Here is a 19,164-nt window from a genome sequence, read left to right as displayed (position 1 = left end):
TACATGACTAGCTGGGAGGCCAGATGTCCAGCCACAACACAGGAATACTATCGTCAGAGGATGAGAAGAGCATGGATACAAGGCAACAGTGGAAGTTTTTGCCACAGAATCATTCCAGACACGCCTCTCTTTCACTCTAATTAAAACCCCCAAAGCAGAGCACCCTCTTAACACTTTTAGCCTGTCCTAGCGGTTGACTATAGCTACCAAGCAGTGGATGTCACAAACACTTTCTAATCGGAAGGTTTTCTAGAATTTAGTAGACGTTTCATAGAATGAAATTCTGAACCCTTGGTTAGACTTCTTTATGTCTTTTTCTTCTCCTCAGACATTGCCTTCTGAGTCCTTTTTGCCTGCATGTATTAGATAAACACAGTAGTTAGCTAATAACTTCTTACACACTAATGTTAATTAGGCCAGATCAACATACTTGGACATTTGTTTAGATTTATGGTGTCTTTCTCTCTGCAGGTAGTTAGTGCTATTATTGAATCAGGAAAGACTTTGTCAAGGGAAGAAAGGAAAACTGAGCGTTGCCCCCTGCTGTATCAGTGGCACAGGAAGCAGTATGTTGGAGCAGCCCATGGCCTGGCTGGAATCTACTACATGTTAATGCAGGTGAGCAACCCAAACGTGCTCTGGGATGCAAACACATTAACCTCATTACAGTATATCAGGTCAGTATGAATAGGAAATCAAATTCTTTGTACAGGCCAGGTGAGCTGAAGTAGAATAAGGCTATTTTAAATCACATATGTTTGAGTTGTTTTATAGCAATGGATTCTTTAGCTCTGTACAAATTGGTTGTTTCCCCTTCACTGCTCTCATCCTCTGGCTAGTTGAAGTAGGTCCTCTGGTAATGCTCATGCAGAATCCCCCCTGAGACAGAGCTTTGGTCATAGTGAGATGCTCCCAAGTTGTTGTCACTGGTATTTGAAATTATGAATGAGTTTATTTCTCAGGTGATGCTCTTGTCTTGCAGTTATCCATGGCACCTCCTGAGTTGGGAGGTGACACATCTGTGAAATCTTCAGAAATGTACCCTAAATATTACTTTACCCATTGCTTCTGGCTTTCTGGTCCAAGGCCCCCTTCTGGCAACACAGTCTTCTGTTTTCTTTTTCTTCCCCTCTTTACTCATTTTTTTTTTAATTTTAATTGAGCCATTGTTGATTTACAAAATCACAAAGCTAGTAAGTCAAGGAGCATGGAGAGTAGAATTTTGGATTCCCTGCCCAAAACGCCTATATACCATTTTTTTAAAGTCACCTCACATTCCCATTCTCTAACCCACTGTAATGCTGTTGCTCACTGAAGGAAGCCAGGAAATCCCCACCCACACAAAGACTTCCTGTTTTGGTCATTGGTTGTCTTTGTTACTATAGAAAGTAAAACATGTTGGGGCTGGAGAGATGGCTTAGCAGTTAAGCACTTGCCTGTGAAGCCTAAGGACCCCAGGTTCAAGGCTTCATTTCTCAGGACCCACATTAGCCAGATGCACAAGGTGGGACATGCATCTGGAGTTCGTTTGCAGTGGCTGGAGGCCTTGGCTTGCCTATTTCTCTCTCTCTCTCTCTCTCTCTCTCTCTCAAATAAATGAACTTAAAAATCTATATTTAAAACAAGTAAAGCATGCATATATTCTGCCTGTGAATTTGTTAATAGTACAAGTATATGTTTCCAAGATACCTATTCACTCTTATTCTGAAGAGTTAGTAGATTTGGGTTATGTATTACTTAAGGTTTCCCAGAGAAACAAAACCAATAGATTTAAATACATAACACAGCAATATTAATTGTAGTAATTGGCTTAAAGCAAATTTAGTAGTGCACAGGTTCCCACACCAGTCCACACCCTAACCCTGAGAGCCAGAGGCACAGATGATACCTGAGCCCACAGCAGGAGGATACTGCTCTCTCTGCAGGCAGGCTGTTGGGCGGGAGGCATTTGCCCACTCGGGCGTCAGTGGATTACATAATGTCTGCAGCTTTGGGAAGGATCATCTGTGTTACTGAGCTTCAAATCAAATGCTAATCCCATGTGCAAACACCCTCACTGACACAACAAGACAGTAGCTCAGGAACCTTTCTTCCTGAAGTTGCCTGTCTTTCTTGCACAGGGGCCATGCTAATCTCTGTACCATTCCAGTTTTAGTATATGTGCTGCCGAAATGAGCACTCAGGAACTTTTCCTACTCGTATAGAGGATAGTGCCCTTTGAGGAAACATAATAATGTGAGAATCACTGGAAGTGGTTTAGATTCCAATGTTTAGGTTGATTGTATTGCATTTTAGGAGTTTCTGTGAGAGAAATACAAATCTGCTTGTTTGTTTTTAAAGTGGAACACATGGGAATACTGTTTCGTAAGCCTTATATTTAGAAGTGTGTGTCATCTTGGAGGACATGAAGCAGGGTTGTGGAGCTGGCTGGGAGACACATTTGCATGTCCGTCCTTACACCACATCTCCTGTCCTGTGGTGGCGCAGTGTCTACTGCAAGCTGTCATTTGGAAAACCACCAGAACAGTTTATACACCAACTTTTTTAAATGTCAATGAAACAAAACTCTACTTTTGTAATGGCAGAACAAATATGGTTCTTTTACAGATCCTTTTAAAAATAAGCAGGAAAAACAAAAACATAAGCCCTAATTGTTTGATGAAACTAGGAGCTTTGTGGGATCTCAAAACTAAGACTATACAAACCAAAAATAGGTGAAAAAATGTTAAGTGATATTAAGCCAAGGTTTCAAATCCTTCCACATTCCTCTTGAAAATCAGCTCCAAAGGGCCAAAGCCACACAGTCAGGTGTCTAGCAGCACCCACTCCTCTGGTACCAACATTACTGTTGCAGTCAGGTTCACATTGCTGGTAGAAATCACCCAACCAAGAGCAGCTTTGGGAAAAATGGGTTTATTTCAGCTTACAGGCTGGAGGAGGAAGCTCCATGATGGCAGGGGGAAATGATGGCATGAGCAGAGGGTGGACATCACCCCTTGGCCAATATAAGGTGGACAACAGCAATGGGAGTGTGCCAAACACTGGCAAAGGGACACTGGTTATTATACCCATAAGCCTGCCCCAAAAGTACACTGCCTCCAGCAGGTGTTACTTCCCAAATCTTCATCACCTGGGAACCTAGGCTTCAGAACACCTAGGTTTATGGGGACACTTGCATCAAACCTCCACACACAGCAACAGGAGCATGCCTAAGCAGTCAGGGAGGAAAGAGCAGAGCCCATCAGATCTGTCTGCTAGTGGCCCACTTTCTTCAGCTAGGACCCTCTCTTAGTGGTTCCACAGCTCCCCCAAACAGCCAGGCAGCTTGGAACCAAGTTTCATACATGAGCCTGTGGGACATTCTGTATTCAGAGCATGACAAACATCCAGCTCAGGTATAAGCTTCGTAGACAACTAGCCACCTGTATTGGTTAATTGTATGTGCCAGCTTGTCTGAGCCATGGTTCCCAGACATTTGGTCAAACAGTATTCTGGACATTTTCCTAAGAGATGAGATTTTCACTCAAATTAGTAGACTTTAAGTAAGCATCATACCCTTTATAATATGGGTGGACTTCACCTAATCAATCAAAGGTTTTAGTAGAAGAAAAGGCTGACTTCCCTGAAACATGAGGGCGTTGTCCAGAAGTCTGCCATTGGACCTCTACAACATTCACTCTAGTTATATAGCAATGCCTGTGGCCTTGGACTGCCACTCTGTTCTGTTTTTTTTCATGGTAAGGTCTCACTCTAGCCCATGCTGACCTTGAACTCCCAGTGGTCCTACTACCTCTGCCCCCGGTGCTGGATTTGAAGGCGTGGCCACCATGCCAGACAGACTGCCACACTTCCTTGAGTCCTCAGCCTGCCTGCCAGTCACGCTAGTCAGATTTTGACGTGCTGACTCTCTAGTGCAAAGACCAGTTCTTTAGATCTGCGTCTCTGTACATACACTGTCCACACTGTCACTGCGCTCCTTGAGCCCTGACCCAGTCATTCGAGGACCAGTTCTTCAGATCTGCGTCTCTGTGCATACACTGTCCACACTGTCACTGCGCTCCTTGAGCCCTGACCCAGTCATTCGAGGACCAGCTCTTTAGATCTGCGTCTCTGTGCATACACTGTCCACACTGTCACTGCGCTCCTTGAGCTCTGACCCAGTCATTCGGCAGGTCCCTCCTATATGCTGCCTTATGTACAAATACATGCCAGAGAATTACCTGACATCTGAGAAAAGCCTCCAACTTGAAAGATCAGCAACCTAAGTAATGGGAAAAAACAACTCAGAGTCAAGTTATCTGGGAAGAAAAATAAAGCATCAAAGCTGTTGTGTCAAAGGAACAAAAACTACCATAGGAACAATGGAACACTTACCTGCTAGTTGGTGGGGCAAAACACCTGACCACTAGCAACTTATGGAAGGAAAAAGTTTTCCTCACGCTTAAAGTTTTGAGGGGAATTGTCATCATGGCTGGGAAAACATAGCAGGAGCAGACAGCTGAGCATGAAGTCTCCACAGCAGCAAGGAGGAAGAAGAGAAGGTGATACCTATGTAGAACACAGTCAGAAATGGTGATGAGGGTTGGAGATGTGGCTCAGCGGTTAAGGCCCTCACTTGCGAAGCCTAAGGAACCAGGTTTGACTCTCCACATCCCATGTAAACCAGACACACAAAGGTGAGGCAAGTGCCAGGTCGCAAATGCCCACTAGATGGCAAAAGCATCTGGAGCTTGATTGTAGTGGCTGAGGCCCTGGCACACCAATTCTCTCTCTTTCTTCCTCTCCCTCTCTCTGTCTCCAAAATAAAGAAAAACAATGGAGATGAGAAAAATATTTTCTTGAAATGATTAGAAGAGTTAGTGACCTCACCCATCTTTCCCAAGGAAACTTATTTTACTTCAGTGAAGTTAAAAGCATTGCCGTTCCTTAAATTATCTCTTTTCTTCATGCTTAACAGAATTATCTTTTTGTTAAATGAGTTTTTTATTTTATATAAATGTCATGTTATTGTTTTTATGGCTTTAATAGAATAAGAATAATTTTTAAAGTCTCTTCAGTTTTCAGTGTAATCCATACCACCTCTGTAAATTCACTGTTAGAACCAAATGAAAGTTAAGTCAATGAGCAGGTACTCATTCTCTACCCCAGACATTAACAGTGATGCAGAATTATGTCACACTGGAGATACCAGATTAGCCACATCTTGCTATCCAATTGTTACCATCACATTTTGCATGAAAATCTATGTAGTATCTCAAGACTCTGAATATTTTTATTTTAGTACTTTTAAAGCAAACAGAGCTTCAAGTGTGGGGTGGGTGGGGGGAAGGGTATTACCATGGGATGTTTTTTATAATCATGGAAAATGTTAATAAAAATTGTGAAAAGATAAAAAATAAAATTTTTAAAAAAGAAGAAAATAAACAGAGCCTCAAAAATAGTATTTTTGCTGGGTGTGGTGGTGCATGCCTTTAATCCCAGCACTTGGGAGCCCGAGGTAGGAGGATTGCCATGAGTTCAAAGCCACCCTGAGACTACATGGTGAATTCCAGATCAGTCTAGACTAGAGTGAACCCCTACCTTGAAAAAAAAAAATATTTTTGAGGTGTTTCTAATCCTAGTTCCTATAATAGAACTTTAACACAACTTCAATAAATTCTGATAGGTAATCTTTAATGAGTGTTTCCAGTAAGAGAAGCTATTATTATACAAATTATTATATGAAAAAGGCAGGCATACATTTTTCTCTGGGTGATTCAAAGAGGTTAAGTAACCATTTTCCCTTGTTTATTCCTCACAACCACCTCAGGACTTAATTACTGTGATTCCCCCATAAAGAAACTGAGGTTAAATAATTGTCTATATTGAAAAAAGCCAGTTAATTAAATTAGGAAACATGGTGTACTTGGGTTTTTAAGGCAAGAACTTCATGGGAGGAAATTAAGTGCTGGTATTTTGGCAACACAGTATAACAAAATTTTTCATAGTTCAGGGTCACTAGAGAGTGAACCATACTCCATACTACTCTGTAGGATGGTTTCCTTTCAAGTTGTTGGTCCTGATTCATAAAAGAAAAGGAAAATAAATTCAATATACTATAATATAAACACATTGAAGATTTCAGAGAGTTGAAACTAAATGTCTGAGTTTGAAAAAACAGATGATTGAATTCTAACTTTGTACTTTTTTCAGTATTGCAGTAACTAATGTCTTACTAGGTTATTTCTGATACTATAGTTTAAACAAAAACCAAATGTTTCTCTTTTTTCTTTCTTTAAAGCCAGCAGCAAAAGTGGACCAAGAAACCTTGACAGAAATGGTGAAACCTAGTATTGATTATTTGCGTCACAAGAGATTTCGATCTGGGAATTACCCATCATCATTAAGCAATGAAACTGATCGACTGGTCCATTGGTGCCATGGTGCCCCAGGCGTCATCCATATGCTCATGCAGGCCTATCAGGTGAGGACTTGAGCACTTGTCACGGGGATCCATTTCACCACCAAGCTTTCAGGTTATCTGGGAAGCCCATTCGATCACGTGCTAAAGACTTGAGAGTTTTTGTTTTTGTTTTCTAACAAAGTAAATAGTCTTTTATTGCAGTGTTCACCACCACTGTGGTTAATACTGCAACTGTGTGTGTGAAGGAGAACATGCATGACAGGAAAGTGAGATTTCTAATTCAGTGAATCTGCAGAGAAGCAATAGTATTATAACAAAATTTGGCATCATTTTACAATGTTGATTGTATCACAAGATTATAATTGTATTTATTCAACACCTTTTAAATTTTAGTGTAAAATTATAATCTGTAAAATAGAATTATTCACAAGAAATAGGTATACCTGTGTTATTATAAGAAAAGTCATTTCCTTCCTAATTTACCAGAATTTTTAGTTCTCCTTCAACTATAATTCTAAAAATATTCAAGTAATTTGAGTATTCAGAAATGACTTAAAAAGTTATATTTTAAGTGTAGTACAATGACACGTACTGCTTGAAAAACAAAAGAATTTAATGATTCATTTTATTTTATTTTATTTTTTATTTATTTGCCAGGAGAGAGAATGGTTGTACCAGGGCCTCTCCCCACTGCAAATGGACTCAGATGCATGCACCACTTTGTGCATCTAGCTTTATGTGGGTAGTGGGAGCTTTGCATGCAAGCACTTGTAACCACTGAGCAGTCTCTCCATTCCTCATCTTCTTTTAAATTGAAACATGATCTTCAAAGCACTGCTTCTCCTTGTTCAGTATCTTAGAGCAATTGTCACTTCAAAGATAGGAAGATATGAAAATGCCTTTACTATTATAAATATTTTAACAGCCAAGTGGGAGCACAATACTGACAATACAAAAGAAGCTTTCTCATTCTCCAAATAGACATGAAACCACTGGCAACTGAAAGCTTTGGTTTGTGAGCCTTTCCTTTCAGCTTCACGAGCTCAGCACTGCAGCAGTGGTGCTGGCTGTTGATCGTGCCACGGACTGCTTTCTCAGGGCTTCGCCAGTTACACTGTGTGCAGCCAAAGAGATCGGTAATGGATGCTTCTGTGCACCCTTCCGTCTTGGACAGTTCCACTCGCACAAGCCTGTGTCATCAGCTCTTCCTACCACTTTGGCTAGTCTGGGAGCAGCTACCTAGTGTTTGCTTATGACTCAGAGCAGCTGCTCTTTGCAGGTCTGTGCTCAGGGTTCCCTTTGAACGTTGTCCCCCAGCCTGCTTATTCCAAAAGTGACATTTCTCTTGAATAAAGGGCATGAGTCAGAGATAGTTAAGATATCATATTTAGTCATTCAGACCTAATGAAGTTGTTGCTTTCATTAAAATTCCTTAAAACAATGTTTATTTACTTATTTGTATGTGTGTGTGCATGTGGTGGGGTCATGCCAGCGCTTCTTGCCACTGCAAACAAATGTCCATGTGGCTTTATGTGAATGGCTAGGGAATTGAACCTGAGCCCGCAGACTATGCAAGCAAGAGCCTTTAACTGCTGAACCATCTCTCTGCTGCCTATATTATGGTTCTAAAACCCAAGGCAGGGGACTGTCTGGACATAGGAAGGCAGCAGGGGAATTTTGAAAGGAAAAAAAACCTCAGTTGCATGGTGGTGGGCATGAACTACAGAAAAGTTAGGGGCAGAGATGGCTGGAGGGTCCCTGCCTGTGGTCTTGCCGCCCGTTACCCCTGCAGCGCCCACGGCACTTGCCAGCACTAGGAGTTCCAGCAGCAGGGAGCTGTCTGTCTTCTCCGTTCCCCATGGTCTCTTGAAGTCCTGTAACTGCACCCAGTGCTGTCTTCAGCAATAGAGTCTTACACTTAGCTCTGGTGGGTAACCAAGTGCTTTGACAATGGCATACATTGTTTTGGGGGCCTCATGGGTCTCCCTGATGAACAGCTCACTGTGAATGACACAGTCCTGTCCCTGGGATTCACCTGCAAAAGCCTATGTATGGCTTTAGAGTGAAGCCTTCTACAGCACAGTAGGGTACCCCTCCACCTCTTTAGCAGTTACATCTGTTATTAACTGACCAAGAGCTAGTTTGATAGCACCCACTCATGCCCGCTTTAGTTTTCAGCACTGTGAGCTACTTTTTAGAATGCCTTCCACAAAACTCTAAATAAAGGAATAGGCTTATATTTGGTATTGTAAGGTGCTATGTACCATGTTGCTAGTAGGTTTTTAAAGTTTTTAATATATTAACTGTGCAATAATAGTTTCATTATGTTATTTTCATACATGTGTGTTATGTACTTTGATCCTATTCATTCCCCATTATTCTCTCTTCCTCCTTCCCTTTCTTGCTGGTCTCCTTCTTCTCAGATCATCTCCCTTCTACTTTGATGCCTTTGTAAACTGTAGATTCCACATATGGCAAAAAAAGGATTCACCTTTATGAGCCTGTTATTTTACTTAGCCTGATGATCTCCAGTGCTTATTTTCTTGTAAATGACATAATTTTCTTCTCTGTGGCTGAATAAAACTTAATTGTGTGTGTATACGCCACATTGTCTTTATTCATTCATCTGTTTGTTTTTCAACCCACAGGCTAATTCAGCTTTTTCCTAATGTTGCATGCTTTCCTTAGCAGCAAAGGAAAGAAGGGAGTGTCTGACTCTTCACTCAGAACCACCCTACACTAGTTTGGTTTCTCGTTATTCAGGTTTTTAAAGAAGAAAAATACTTGAAAGAGGCCATGGACTGCAGTGATGTGATTTGGCAGCGAGGGCTGCTCCGGAAGGGCTATGGGATTTGTCATGGGACCTCTGGGAACGGATATGCTTTTCTGTCCCTTTACCATCTCACGCAGGATAAGAAGTACCTGTATCGAGCTTGCAAGGTGAGGTCTCCTCTATCCAAACAGCTTTGAGCTCCCCCAAACAGTCCAGACTCTCCCATGGCGTACAGGACAGTCAGGAAGGAGGTGCACACATTCCTGACAGAAAGCACAGCAGGCACAGCGCCGCAGAGGCAGAGAGCGGCTTAGTGTATTCGGAAAACAGAGCCCGTCAGTGTAGCAGGGTGTCATGGGAGAGGTGTATGGCAAGAAATCGTGTCAGGTTAGTGCACAGAGGCCAAAGAACGTAAGTCCTTGGTCAGGAATTAGTTCTCAACCTTGGTTGCACCTGAGAACCACCGAACCCACTCGAGCCAATGTGAGCAAGTGAGCCCTGTCCCCACTGGTTTTAATCCTCAGAGGCACTGTGTCCTCGTTTTAAAGATGGCACACCATGCTGGGACTTCTCTTTAAACAGCTCACTGTGGACCTGGTGGGAAGAATGATAAAAGAGCTTGGCTTTCCACACACTGGTGTTTAGTCACTAATGAGAGAAATGCAGTTACACAACAAGGCAGTGTCCATTATGATAAGAAGGAGGGATATAGACATATTTGGGATGTAAAATGCACATAATTTAGTTTAGATTTTTAATGTGGAGAAAATGGAAATATCTGAGTGCATTTTCCTGCTGTCAGACAGAGAAGCCAGGTAGATGGTGCACCAAGCCAGGGGGAAAGCTAAGCAGTTGAACGGCAGAAAGGAGAGTAAGCTTTTTTCCTGTGTTGGGTTTGATAGTTGGTGTTGCAGTCTGGTTCGCATTGCTGGTAGAAATCACCTAACCAAGAGCAGCTTCTGGGAAAAAGAGTTTTATTTTGGCTTACAGGCTCGAGGGGAAGCTCCACAATGGCAGGGAAAAACGATGGCATGAGCAGAAGGTGGACATCACCCCCTGGCCAACATAAGATGGACCACAGCAACAGGAGGGTGTGCCAAACACTGGCATGGGGAAACTAGCTTTAATACCCGCCCCCAACAATACACTCCCTCCAGGAGGCATTAATTCCCAAATCTCCATCAGCTGGGAACCTAGCATTGAGAACACCGAAGTTTATGGGGGACACCTGAATCAAACCACCACATTCCACCCCTGGCCCCCATAAACTGATATCCATACATGATGTAAAATACAGTGCTTTCAGTCTGACTTTAAAAATCCCCATAGTTTTTATCAATTCCAATGATGTTCATACATCCCCATAGTCCAAGATCTTTTAACTGAGCCATAATACCAAAAAATAACCACAAAAAACCCATAATGGCACAGATTAATATTCATACTGCAAAAGATGGCATTGGGCATAGCAAAGAAACATTCAACCAATACAAGATTTAAAACAACCAGGGCAAATATCAAACTCTGTAGTTTCAAGTCCAGCAACTCTAACCAGTGACAAATCTTCAAGTCCGATAATTCTAACCAGCAACAAGTCTCTGGCATTCCAATTCCGCCCCTCCAGCTAGGCTACTCACAGTCCTGGAAAACTTCATCGGGCCAGCAGCTCCCTGGCAGCCATCTCATGGTACCAGCATCTCCGCTGGGTCTCCACTGCAAGCCACGGTTCATCCTCATGGCCCCATGGGGTCTCTATGCAGGCAACCAGCAAACCCGTTTCACACTGCCCATGGCCATTTCCAAAACACAAGACCATGTTGCAAACTCAATGACCCTCTTTCCCGCATTTCTTATACTCCACGATACCAGGTGGGGTGCCAATTTGTTAATCCAGTGGGGAATAAAGCAGACATTGAAGAATAGGACACTCCTGAGCACTCAGGCCCCTTCTAAAGAGTCTACATTCTTCTTGTTGCCCCAGCACAGGTCAGCTAGCCCAGTCTCAAAGGTTGTAATCTCTCAGTTGCAGCTGACCGGGCAACAGTTCACCCAAAGATTTTTCTTTCTGTGCCATATCCCTCTGCTCACACCAGTTCATTTCTACGTAAAGCAACTCTGCACAACTTTTCAGGAGACAGGCATAACAGCAAGCTTTTCACACAAACTGCTAGCCCAGTCCAAGCAAAGCTCTTTCTCACCCTCATAAGCCAAACCTCACAGTCCATAGTTCTTACTGCATTCAGGTCTTGCAGCTCAGAACAGAACAGTCCATCAAGCTGTACTTACAGCACTGCAAGGCATCTCTTAGGCCTAGGTTTCAACTCCTTCCACTTTCCTCTTGAAAATCAGCTACAAAAGGCTGAAGCCACATAGTCAGGTGTCTAGCAGCAACCCCACTCCTCGGTACCACTTTACTGTTGCAGTCCGGTTCGCATTGCTGGTAGCAATCACCTAACCAAGAGCAGCTTCTGGGAAAAAGAGTTTTATTTTGGCTTACAGGCTCGAGGGGAAGCTCCACGATGACAGGGGAAAACGATGGCATGAGCAGAAGGTGGACATCACCCCCTGGCCAACATAAAATGGACCACAGCAACAGGAGGGTGTGCCAAACACTGGCATGGGGAAACTAGCTTTAATACCAATAAGCCCACCCCCACCAATACACTCCCTCCAGGAGGCATTGATTCCCAAATCTCCATCAGCTGAGAACCTAGCATTCAGAACACCTAAGTTTGTGGGGGACACCTGAATCAAACCACCACAGTTGGGTTTGTTTGTGCTTTGTGTACAAATGACAAAACTGTCAGCTTAAGCAGGAAGTCTAATATGGTACAGAAAAGCGTACTGAATAGATGGGAGCAGGAGAGACAGTGTCAAGGAGCTCAAAGGGAAGAGCAGGGCTCCCGGCTGAGCAGTGGAGACCAGGAAGTGCGGAGGAAGAAGCAGGCAAGGCACGAGGCTATACTGTGGGACAGTGACTAGGTGTGGTGTGGGGACCCAGCAGTGAGGACTGAAGGCAGTTCAGAGGCAGCTCCTTTCACTCAAGAAGCAAGGGGGTGGGGTTACTTCTGGAGTGAGGTGCCTCCAAGGAGCAGTCAGTTGTTGAGCTATTGTTTCTTGTTCAGGCTTCCCTAAGATTTTTGACATAGGTGGATGTCACTGTCAGGTGAGGAAACAGGCAAGAAAAAGTCACCAACTATCCAGATCTCAGCCATCTGGGGAGTGGTGACCTCACCCTGTCGAGCACCCTGACTGGAATTATTCCTGCAAGAACTGGTCTGCTTTGATTCTTGTGAATTCATATTAATATCCCACTCATTACCTTTTCATCAGGTAGAAATTCTGTTCTTTAAAAAATATCTCGCTTTTTAGTTTGCAGAGTGGTGTCTAGATTATGGAGCACATGGATGCCGCATTCCTGACAGACCCTATTCCCTCTTTGAAGGTAGGAGTGAGAAAATACAGCAAAACCACATTTAAACATTTGGGATTGTGCCATTGGTTCCCCTGTCTTTGAAGGTGCTACTACATTTGATCTTGCTTCAGAACTAAAGTGATATTAGTGTATTGCTGAAAAGGGTAATAAGTCTTTTATCTTCCAGATTTTTGCTCCCATAAATATCTGGGGGTTCTTTGGTCTCTGTGAAGTTCAGATGTAGACAAAGCCTGGCAGGCTTGCTGCTCGGTGATGGGAAAGTTCACTCCTATACATTTCATCTAGAATATTGTGTATATTCTTTTTATAAGTTCAGTGGAAGCTTAATTCTTTAAACTACATAAAAATGCTATTAATTAATATTATCAATTAGAAGTATCACTAATGAGGGGATAAAAGAGAATAACCTGTTATAATTACTATAAAATAAAAATAATATAGAAGAGCTGGAGAGATGGCTTAGCATTTAAATGCTTGCCTGTGAAGCCTAAGAACCCCCGTTTGAGGCTCGGCTCCCCAGGACCCACGTTAGCCAGATGCGCAAGGGGCACACGCATCTGGAGTTTCTTTGCAGTGGCTGAAGGCCCTGGCATGCCCATTCTCTGCCCATTCTCTCTGTTTTTCTCTCTCTCTCTCTCTATCTACCTCTTTCTCTCTGTCGCTCCCAAATAAATAAATAAAGATAAACAAAAATATAGAAATACTAGTAATGAGATAATAATTAGGAAAAAATGTGCATTAATATTGAATAAACTTCTGAAAAAGAAGTGTATTAACAAGGCCATCAGTAAAAACAACAATGAGAGTGTGCCCAGGTTGACAGAATGTAATTCAGGAGATGTAATAGCAGTCCTAGAAAGAGAAGTAAGTATCATGTGTGTGTGTGTGTGTGCGCGTGTGTGCGTGTGTGTGTGTGTGTGTGCGCGCGTGTGTGTGCACGCGCATTTACAAGTCACAGAAAACAAGGTGCAAGGACACAGTGATGTCAGCTGTTTTCCCCATGTGCATGAGATGCTGTGCATGTGGGTGCACGTGTGTGGATGTGTATGCATGTGTCTGGAGGTCAAAGGTTGATACCAGGTGTCTTCCTACTAGCTGTCCACTTTACTTATTGAGGCAGGGTCTCTTGCTGACCAGAGCTTGCTAATTCAGCTGATCTAGTAAGCCAGCTTGAGTACTAGGGTGACACACTCATTGCCCTGCCATGCTCACCCAGCTGTGAATGGGTGCCAGGGGTCAGAACTTGAGTTCATCCAATGATCTATCTTCCCAGCCCTGGTGAGAACTTCTAACTGTATCAGAGTTACATCTTACAAATCTGCCCAAAAGTAAACTTCAGAAGGAATAAGTTAAGCTTTTTAAGTTAAGTAGATGGGCATTGCATTTCATCAATGACTTTGTTGTATCATTTGATAAGACAATGTAATTTTTCTTGATTAGCTTATTAATATAAGAGAATTTTGTGTTGTGGGGTAAACAATTAGTCTTACTGCATAATTCTTTTATTATTTATTGCTAAATTTTTCTTGCTTACATTTTGTTAAATTTGCTTTGTACCTATTCTCATGAAGAATATTAATTTCTAGTTTTTATTCTGTGCTGTCTTTACCTGGTTTTGATAATAGGACAAGACCTAAGAAAATGTGCAGAGAAATAGTCTCTCCTGTTCTGTTTTCTGGGACAGTCTATTATTTATCTAAGAATCGGTGGTAACTTAATTAAATTATTGTTGGAATTCTCTAGAAAAAAAATTCTGGACCTGAATGTTTTTTCCTAATTTTAAAACAATTGCAATATTGTTAACAGTTACAGAACTGTTCGCATTATCTCTTATATATTTGGTGAGTTGTAGTAGTTTGCAGTTTTTGAGAAGTTGGCCCATTTCATCTGTAGTATCAGATTTATGTATATAAAGCTTTTGGTAGTGTCCTTTATTATCTTTTTAGAGTCAGAGTCATATGTAGTAATGTGACATTTTATTTTTTATCATGGTAACTTTTGTCACATAATATAAATATGAGAAGAAAATAGAATATTTGCCATATCTTTGTGGGATATTATCCTTTTAATATTCAAAAAATATATAGGGGAGATTCTTCTCAGATAAAAACCTTTAGTTCTTTTTAAAAAGTTGTGTGTGTATGTGTCTCACACACAAAAGTGCCTCTTGCAAATGGACCATCAGATTCTTGGGCCACTTTTTGGATCTGACTTTATATGTGAACTGAAGCAGGCAGATTTTACAAGCATGTATTTTAACCACTGAGACATCTCCCTAATCCCCTGAAACTCTTAATGTCCTATTAGCTAGCCATCTCAGCATTCTGGAGGCTCAGGAAAGAGATCATAAGATTGAAGCTAGCCTGGACACTAATAGAAAAAAGTAAAAATAATAAAAAATTTTTAAATGATAATTTATATCAGATAACAGAGTCAATATATGAACTCTAAAATGGAAACCATTGAGGCTTATGTATTCAGTTTTCCAATAGCAAATTAAAAGCCCTGTAGGGGTCAAAATTTCACTTTTGAACATACAGCTCCCTCGTAGCTGGGAGGTTACCAGGTCTTCTCTGCCCTGTGCCTCTCCTAGTACATAGCAGAAAGAACTAGCAATAAATATTAACCACGCTTCTGTCTGGAAGCCAGAGGATAATTACTGAGTGCATGGAGGCCAGGCCAGAAGAAACAGCAGGCTACAGGTCACTGTACCGTGCTGGTGCTCTCATTTCTGCCAAAGGCTGCATCCTGTGGGACCTGTGTCTGCCCTCCAAACCTGGAAACAAGGCATTTGTCCCTAGTCTTTCTAGGGCCCTCCAAAAGGTGTTAAGGATCACTGTTTGTTTATAATGAGTTCTAACTGGTCAGGGATTTTCATTTTTAAAATAAGCTTCTGAAACCCTTTCCCTAAAGAAAAAAATTATAGAAAAACTGAGACCAACACAAATGTTCTTCAGTTAAAGAAAAGTAAAGAAGAAGCAATCTTTATTGCACTACTCAGTGACAAGAAGGGTAGAAGTTCTGACACACAACCACGAATGGAGTACAGGAACACTGACTGAGAGGAGAGCCCACAGAGGAGGTGGCATAGTATGATTCTGTCTATTCAGGTTCTGAAACAGGCAGAACTCGTCTGCGGCAGGTGCTGTTGGGGCTTAGGGTAGATAGTAAAAGAATACATGGAATTTCTCAGGTGATGGATCATTCACATCACGATTGGGGTTTGTTATGTGAAAGTATGTATATCTGTGAAAACTCAGAGACACGCCCTTCAGATTCGTATGTTCTGCTGTACATAAATGTAGCAAAAGAAAAACTAAGCAAACAGAGCTAGGAGGGAGGAATGGTTTCACTGAGGTGGAAACACTAGCCTAGAAGCCTAAGGCAGTGACAAGCTTCTTCCTAGCCCTTCTAGAAATTTCAGCCAGTCACTTTTGAAAACTGACTTTATCATTGCTATGCTTTAGGGTAGGAATATTTTTAAAGAGAATTTTATTGTATTTTTATTTATGTATTTATATTGGGGGGAGACAGGCAGATAGAGAAAGAATTGGCACTCCAGGGCATCCAGCCTCTGCAGATGAGCTCCAGATACATGCACTACTTTGTGCATCTGGCTTGCATGGGTCCTGGGGAATCAAACCTGGCTTATTTGGCTTTTGCAGGCAAGTGCCTTAACCACTAAGCCATCTCTCCAGCCCTGATGTAGGGATTTTGACTAAAGCAAATAGCATTTGTTTGAAAGTTACTTTTTTAGAGCCAAAAAGAAGATAGTACAATATAGTTCTCTTATGTGGACTGATGCTGTCAAAGCCCTGAGTTCCATGTTATGTATTGAAATATCATAACTGGCAGCTTCTGAAGCTCTACTTCTTTGTAGACAGCATGTTGGATCATCATATGCTAGGAGGGTACCCAGGCCTCCTACTGCTCAGCAAGCATTCTACTGCTGGATGCGCCCTAGATCCCTATCTGTATCTGCCACTGGACACACCCTAGATCCCTATCTGTACCTGCTACTGGACACACCCTAGATCCCTATCTGTATCTGCCACTGGACACGCCCTAGATCCATATCTGTACCTGCTACTGGACATGCCCTAGATCCCTATCTGTACCTGCTACTGGACACACCCTAGATCCATACCTGTATCTGCTACTGGACACACCCTAGATCCATATCTGTATCTGCCACTGGACATGCCCTAGATCCCTATCTGTACCGGCTACTGGACACACCCTAGATCCATACCTGTATCTGCTACTGGACACACCCTAGATCCATACCTGTACCTGCTACTGGACATGCCCTAGATCCCTATCTGTACCGGCTACTGGACACGCCCTAGATCCCTACCTGTATCTGCTACTGGACACGCCCTAGATCCCTATCTGTATCTATATCTGTAGCTCTTGATTGATGGTACTGCAAGGTACAAGATGAAAACCAAAAAGCAGTTCTTAAAAAATAAGATAGTACAGGCAAATGATATTACTGCCTGCAGGATGCTGATATAATTTCTTTGTGTTTTGGTTTTTAGTTTTAGAGGTCATTTTGGTACATGAATGCACTTTGTGTGTGCGTGTGTGTGTGTGTGTGTGTGTGTATGGTATAGTTAGTGACATGATGTTTGGGTGTTCTGTGCAGCTGTGTACACCCTCTGTGTCCATTTGGAAGCCAGAGGAGAGTGTCCAGTGTCTTCTCTCACTTGTTCACGTGTTTCCGTGAGAGGGAATTTTTCACTCAACCTGGAGCTGCTGTGTTTGATCAACAAGCTCCAGCATAGATTCCATAGTCTTCCCCTTCCCCAACTGGGGTTACAGATGTGTGTGGCCACGCCCAGCTTTTCACATGAGTGCTGGGGAGTTAAACTCTTGTGGTCTCAGGCCATCATGCTTGTAAGCCAAGAGTTCTTAACACTGAGCCATCTCCCCAGCCCTGGATTTCTTTGTTTTTAATGATGTCATTTTTAAATGTCATTGGCATAGCCCCTGGTAGAGGAAGGGACTGAACATCGTGTGGCTTCACTCACAAGCCGTGCAGTTCTAAAAGATGCATGCTTCTTTACAGGTATGGCTGGTGCTATTCATTTTCTCTCCGACATCCTGGTTCCAGAGACATCACGGTTTCCGGCATTTGAACTTGGTTCTTTGCAGAAGGATTAAAAAGGTGCAAAAAGACAATTTAAATACCTGTTGGACCAAAATCCACCTGATTGCTTAGTGCCTGGCAGAACCAACTGTGAATCCTGAAAGGAGGAAAATAAAAGAGTTCATCTTTACAGGCCCCCTTTTGTTACAAATATCCCCAAGTTAGAACCTGAGGGATAGAGGCCATCCCATCAGCACAGTGGGCAGTGCTTCCTCACTGGTGTAAGATGCAGCTCTTCCCATGCAGGCTCCTGTAGTGTGCATGTTTCTTGGTGTTGTTTGTCTGTAGGTATACAGTGTTTTACATGGAAAAGCCCTCTCAGCACATAAGCTCTGAACTGAGCATGCATGAGTGTGTGGCAACACCTGCCCCTTGTGCATATACTACCTAACGTAGGGCATCATCTAAACAGAGAAACCATCACATGATGCTTTTCATAAACACCGGAAAGAGAACCCAGATATCTATGTGAGCATACTTCATTAGCATTTTCTGTGGGCAACTTTGAGAAGAGCATGAGGAAAACAGCAGCCCCCAAACTGGAAAGAAACAGGCAAGCCAGACTCCCGGGGAGGCCCACTTGGGCACTGCTTCCCTCTGCACCTTCTGTTCACAGTGTTTTTAAGGAGACCCCGGGTACACTGCGGCTCTTAAGGCTCTAATTTCTCAGCAGAGATTTCAGGACTTGTGTGTCCTTTCAAGGCAGCTAGTGCTCACGCTGCTAAGAGCAACCTTCGGTGGCCATATTACAGGTAGCAGCAACTACGTGTTAGAAATTCAAGAACACTCACCCAAGATATACCTCATTAAAGCAGACCCTTAATTTTATCAGCATAACATTATTATAAAAATAGAATGCATACAGTTCCAAATGAATCAGTTCATACTTTCAATTAAATGTGTCACAGATATCTGGTAAGTAATCAAAGGATAATTTTGGAATTAATACATTCCTTATTTTTCATTCCCTCTTGTGTGATAAAATCAGAAGTACTAGGCTGCATTGATATATATGGGGAACATAATCTAACCAAGGAAATTTACTCTCTGGGTGACTTTGTATTAGTTTTAAGGGCAGTAGTTGGAATCAACCTGCAGTCATTCTACATTGTCATGGTGTGAATCTTCTACACTCTGGGCATTTGTCATGCAAAATAAAACACGTCATAAAATGCACAGAGCTCTAATGGTCTAGTCCTCTCCACAAGGACTCTCTAAATACCAACCAGTCTTAGTTTCTGTTCATAGAGGAGAAAGACAGCTCTCCTCCACACATGTGCAGTGTTTGGAATGCTGAACCTTGTGGTGGGCCAGACACCCCACACGTCTGACCAGGAGTCTCTTCATTGCAGGTACTCTTGCTTCTGACTCATGATTATTCTCATTCACATCAGGTTCCT

The 19,164-nt window shown here is 42.3% G+C and overlaps 1 protein-coding gene and 1 pseudogene across 1 annotated transcript in view; one reads left to right on the top strand and one right to left on the bottom strand.

Annotated features, from left to right (window-relative positions):
* The window catches only part of Lancl2 (LanC like 2), a 38,327-nt gene extending 19,387 nt beyond the window's left edge, over positions 1 to 18,940 (top strand). Inside the window, exons 5-9 of the mRNA XM_045136064.1 lie at positions 472 to 618; positions 6,281 to 6,463; positions 9,167 to 9,343; positions 12,549 to 12,621; positions 17,684 to 18,940. Coding sequence (XP_044991999.1) covers positions 472 to 618; positions 6,281 to 6,463; positions 9,167 to 9,343; positions 12,549 to 12,621; positions 17,684 to 17,778 — 675 coding nt within the window. The 3' untranslated portion in view covers positions 17,779 to 18,940. The remainder of the gene's footprint in view (positions 1 to 471; positions 619 to 6,280; positions 6,464 to 9,166; positions 9,344 to 12,548; positions 12,622 to 17,683) is intronic.
* Positions 2,080 to 2,179, bottom strand: LOC123455418 (annotated as a pseudogene).
* Positions 18,941 to 19,164: the final 224 nt, after the last annotated feature.

The sequence above is a fragment of the Jaculus jaculus genome, chromosome 16, assembly GCF_020740685.1.
Source record: "Jaculus jaculus isolate mJacJac1 chromosome 16, mJacJac1.mat.Y.cur, whole genome shotgun sequence".
NCBI classification, from domain to species: domain Eukaryota; kingdom Metazoa; phylum Chordata; class Mammalia; order Rodentia; family Dipodidae; genus Jaculus; species Jaculus jaculus.
Note: the sequence above shows the minus strand (reverse complement) of the source record. Positions and strands in the feature narration are given on the sequence as shown.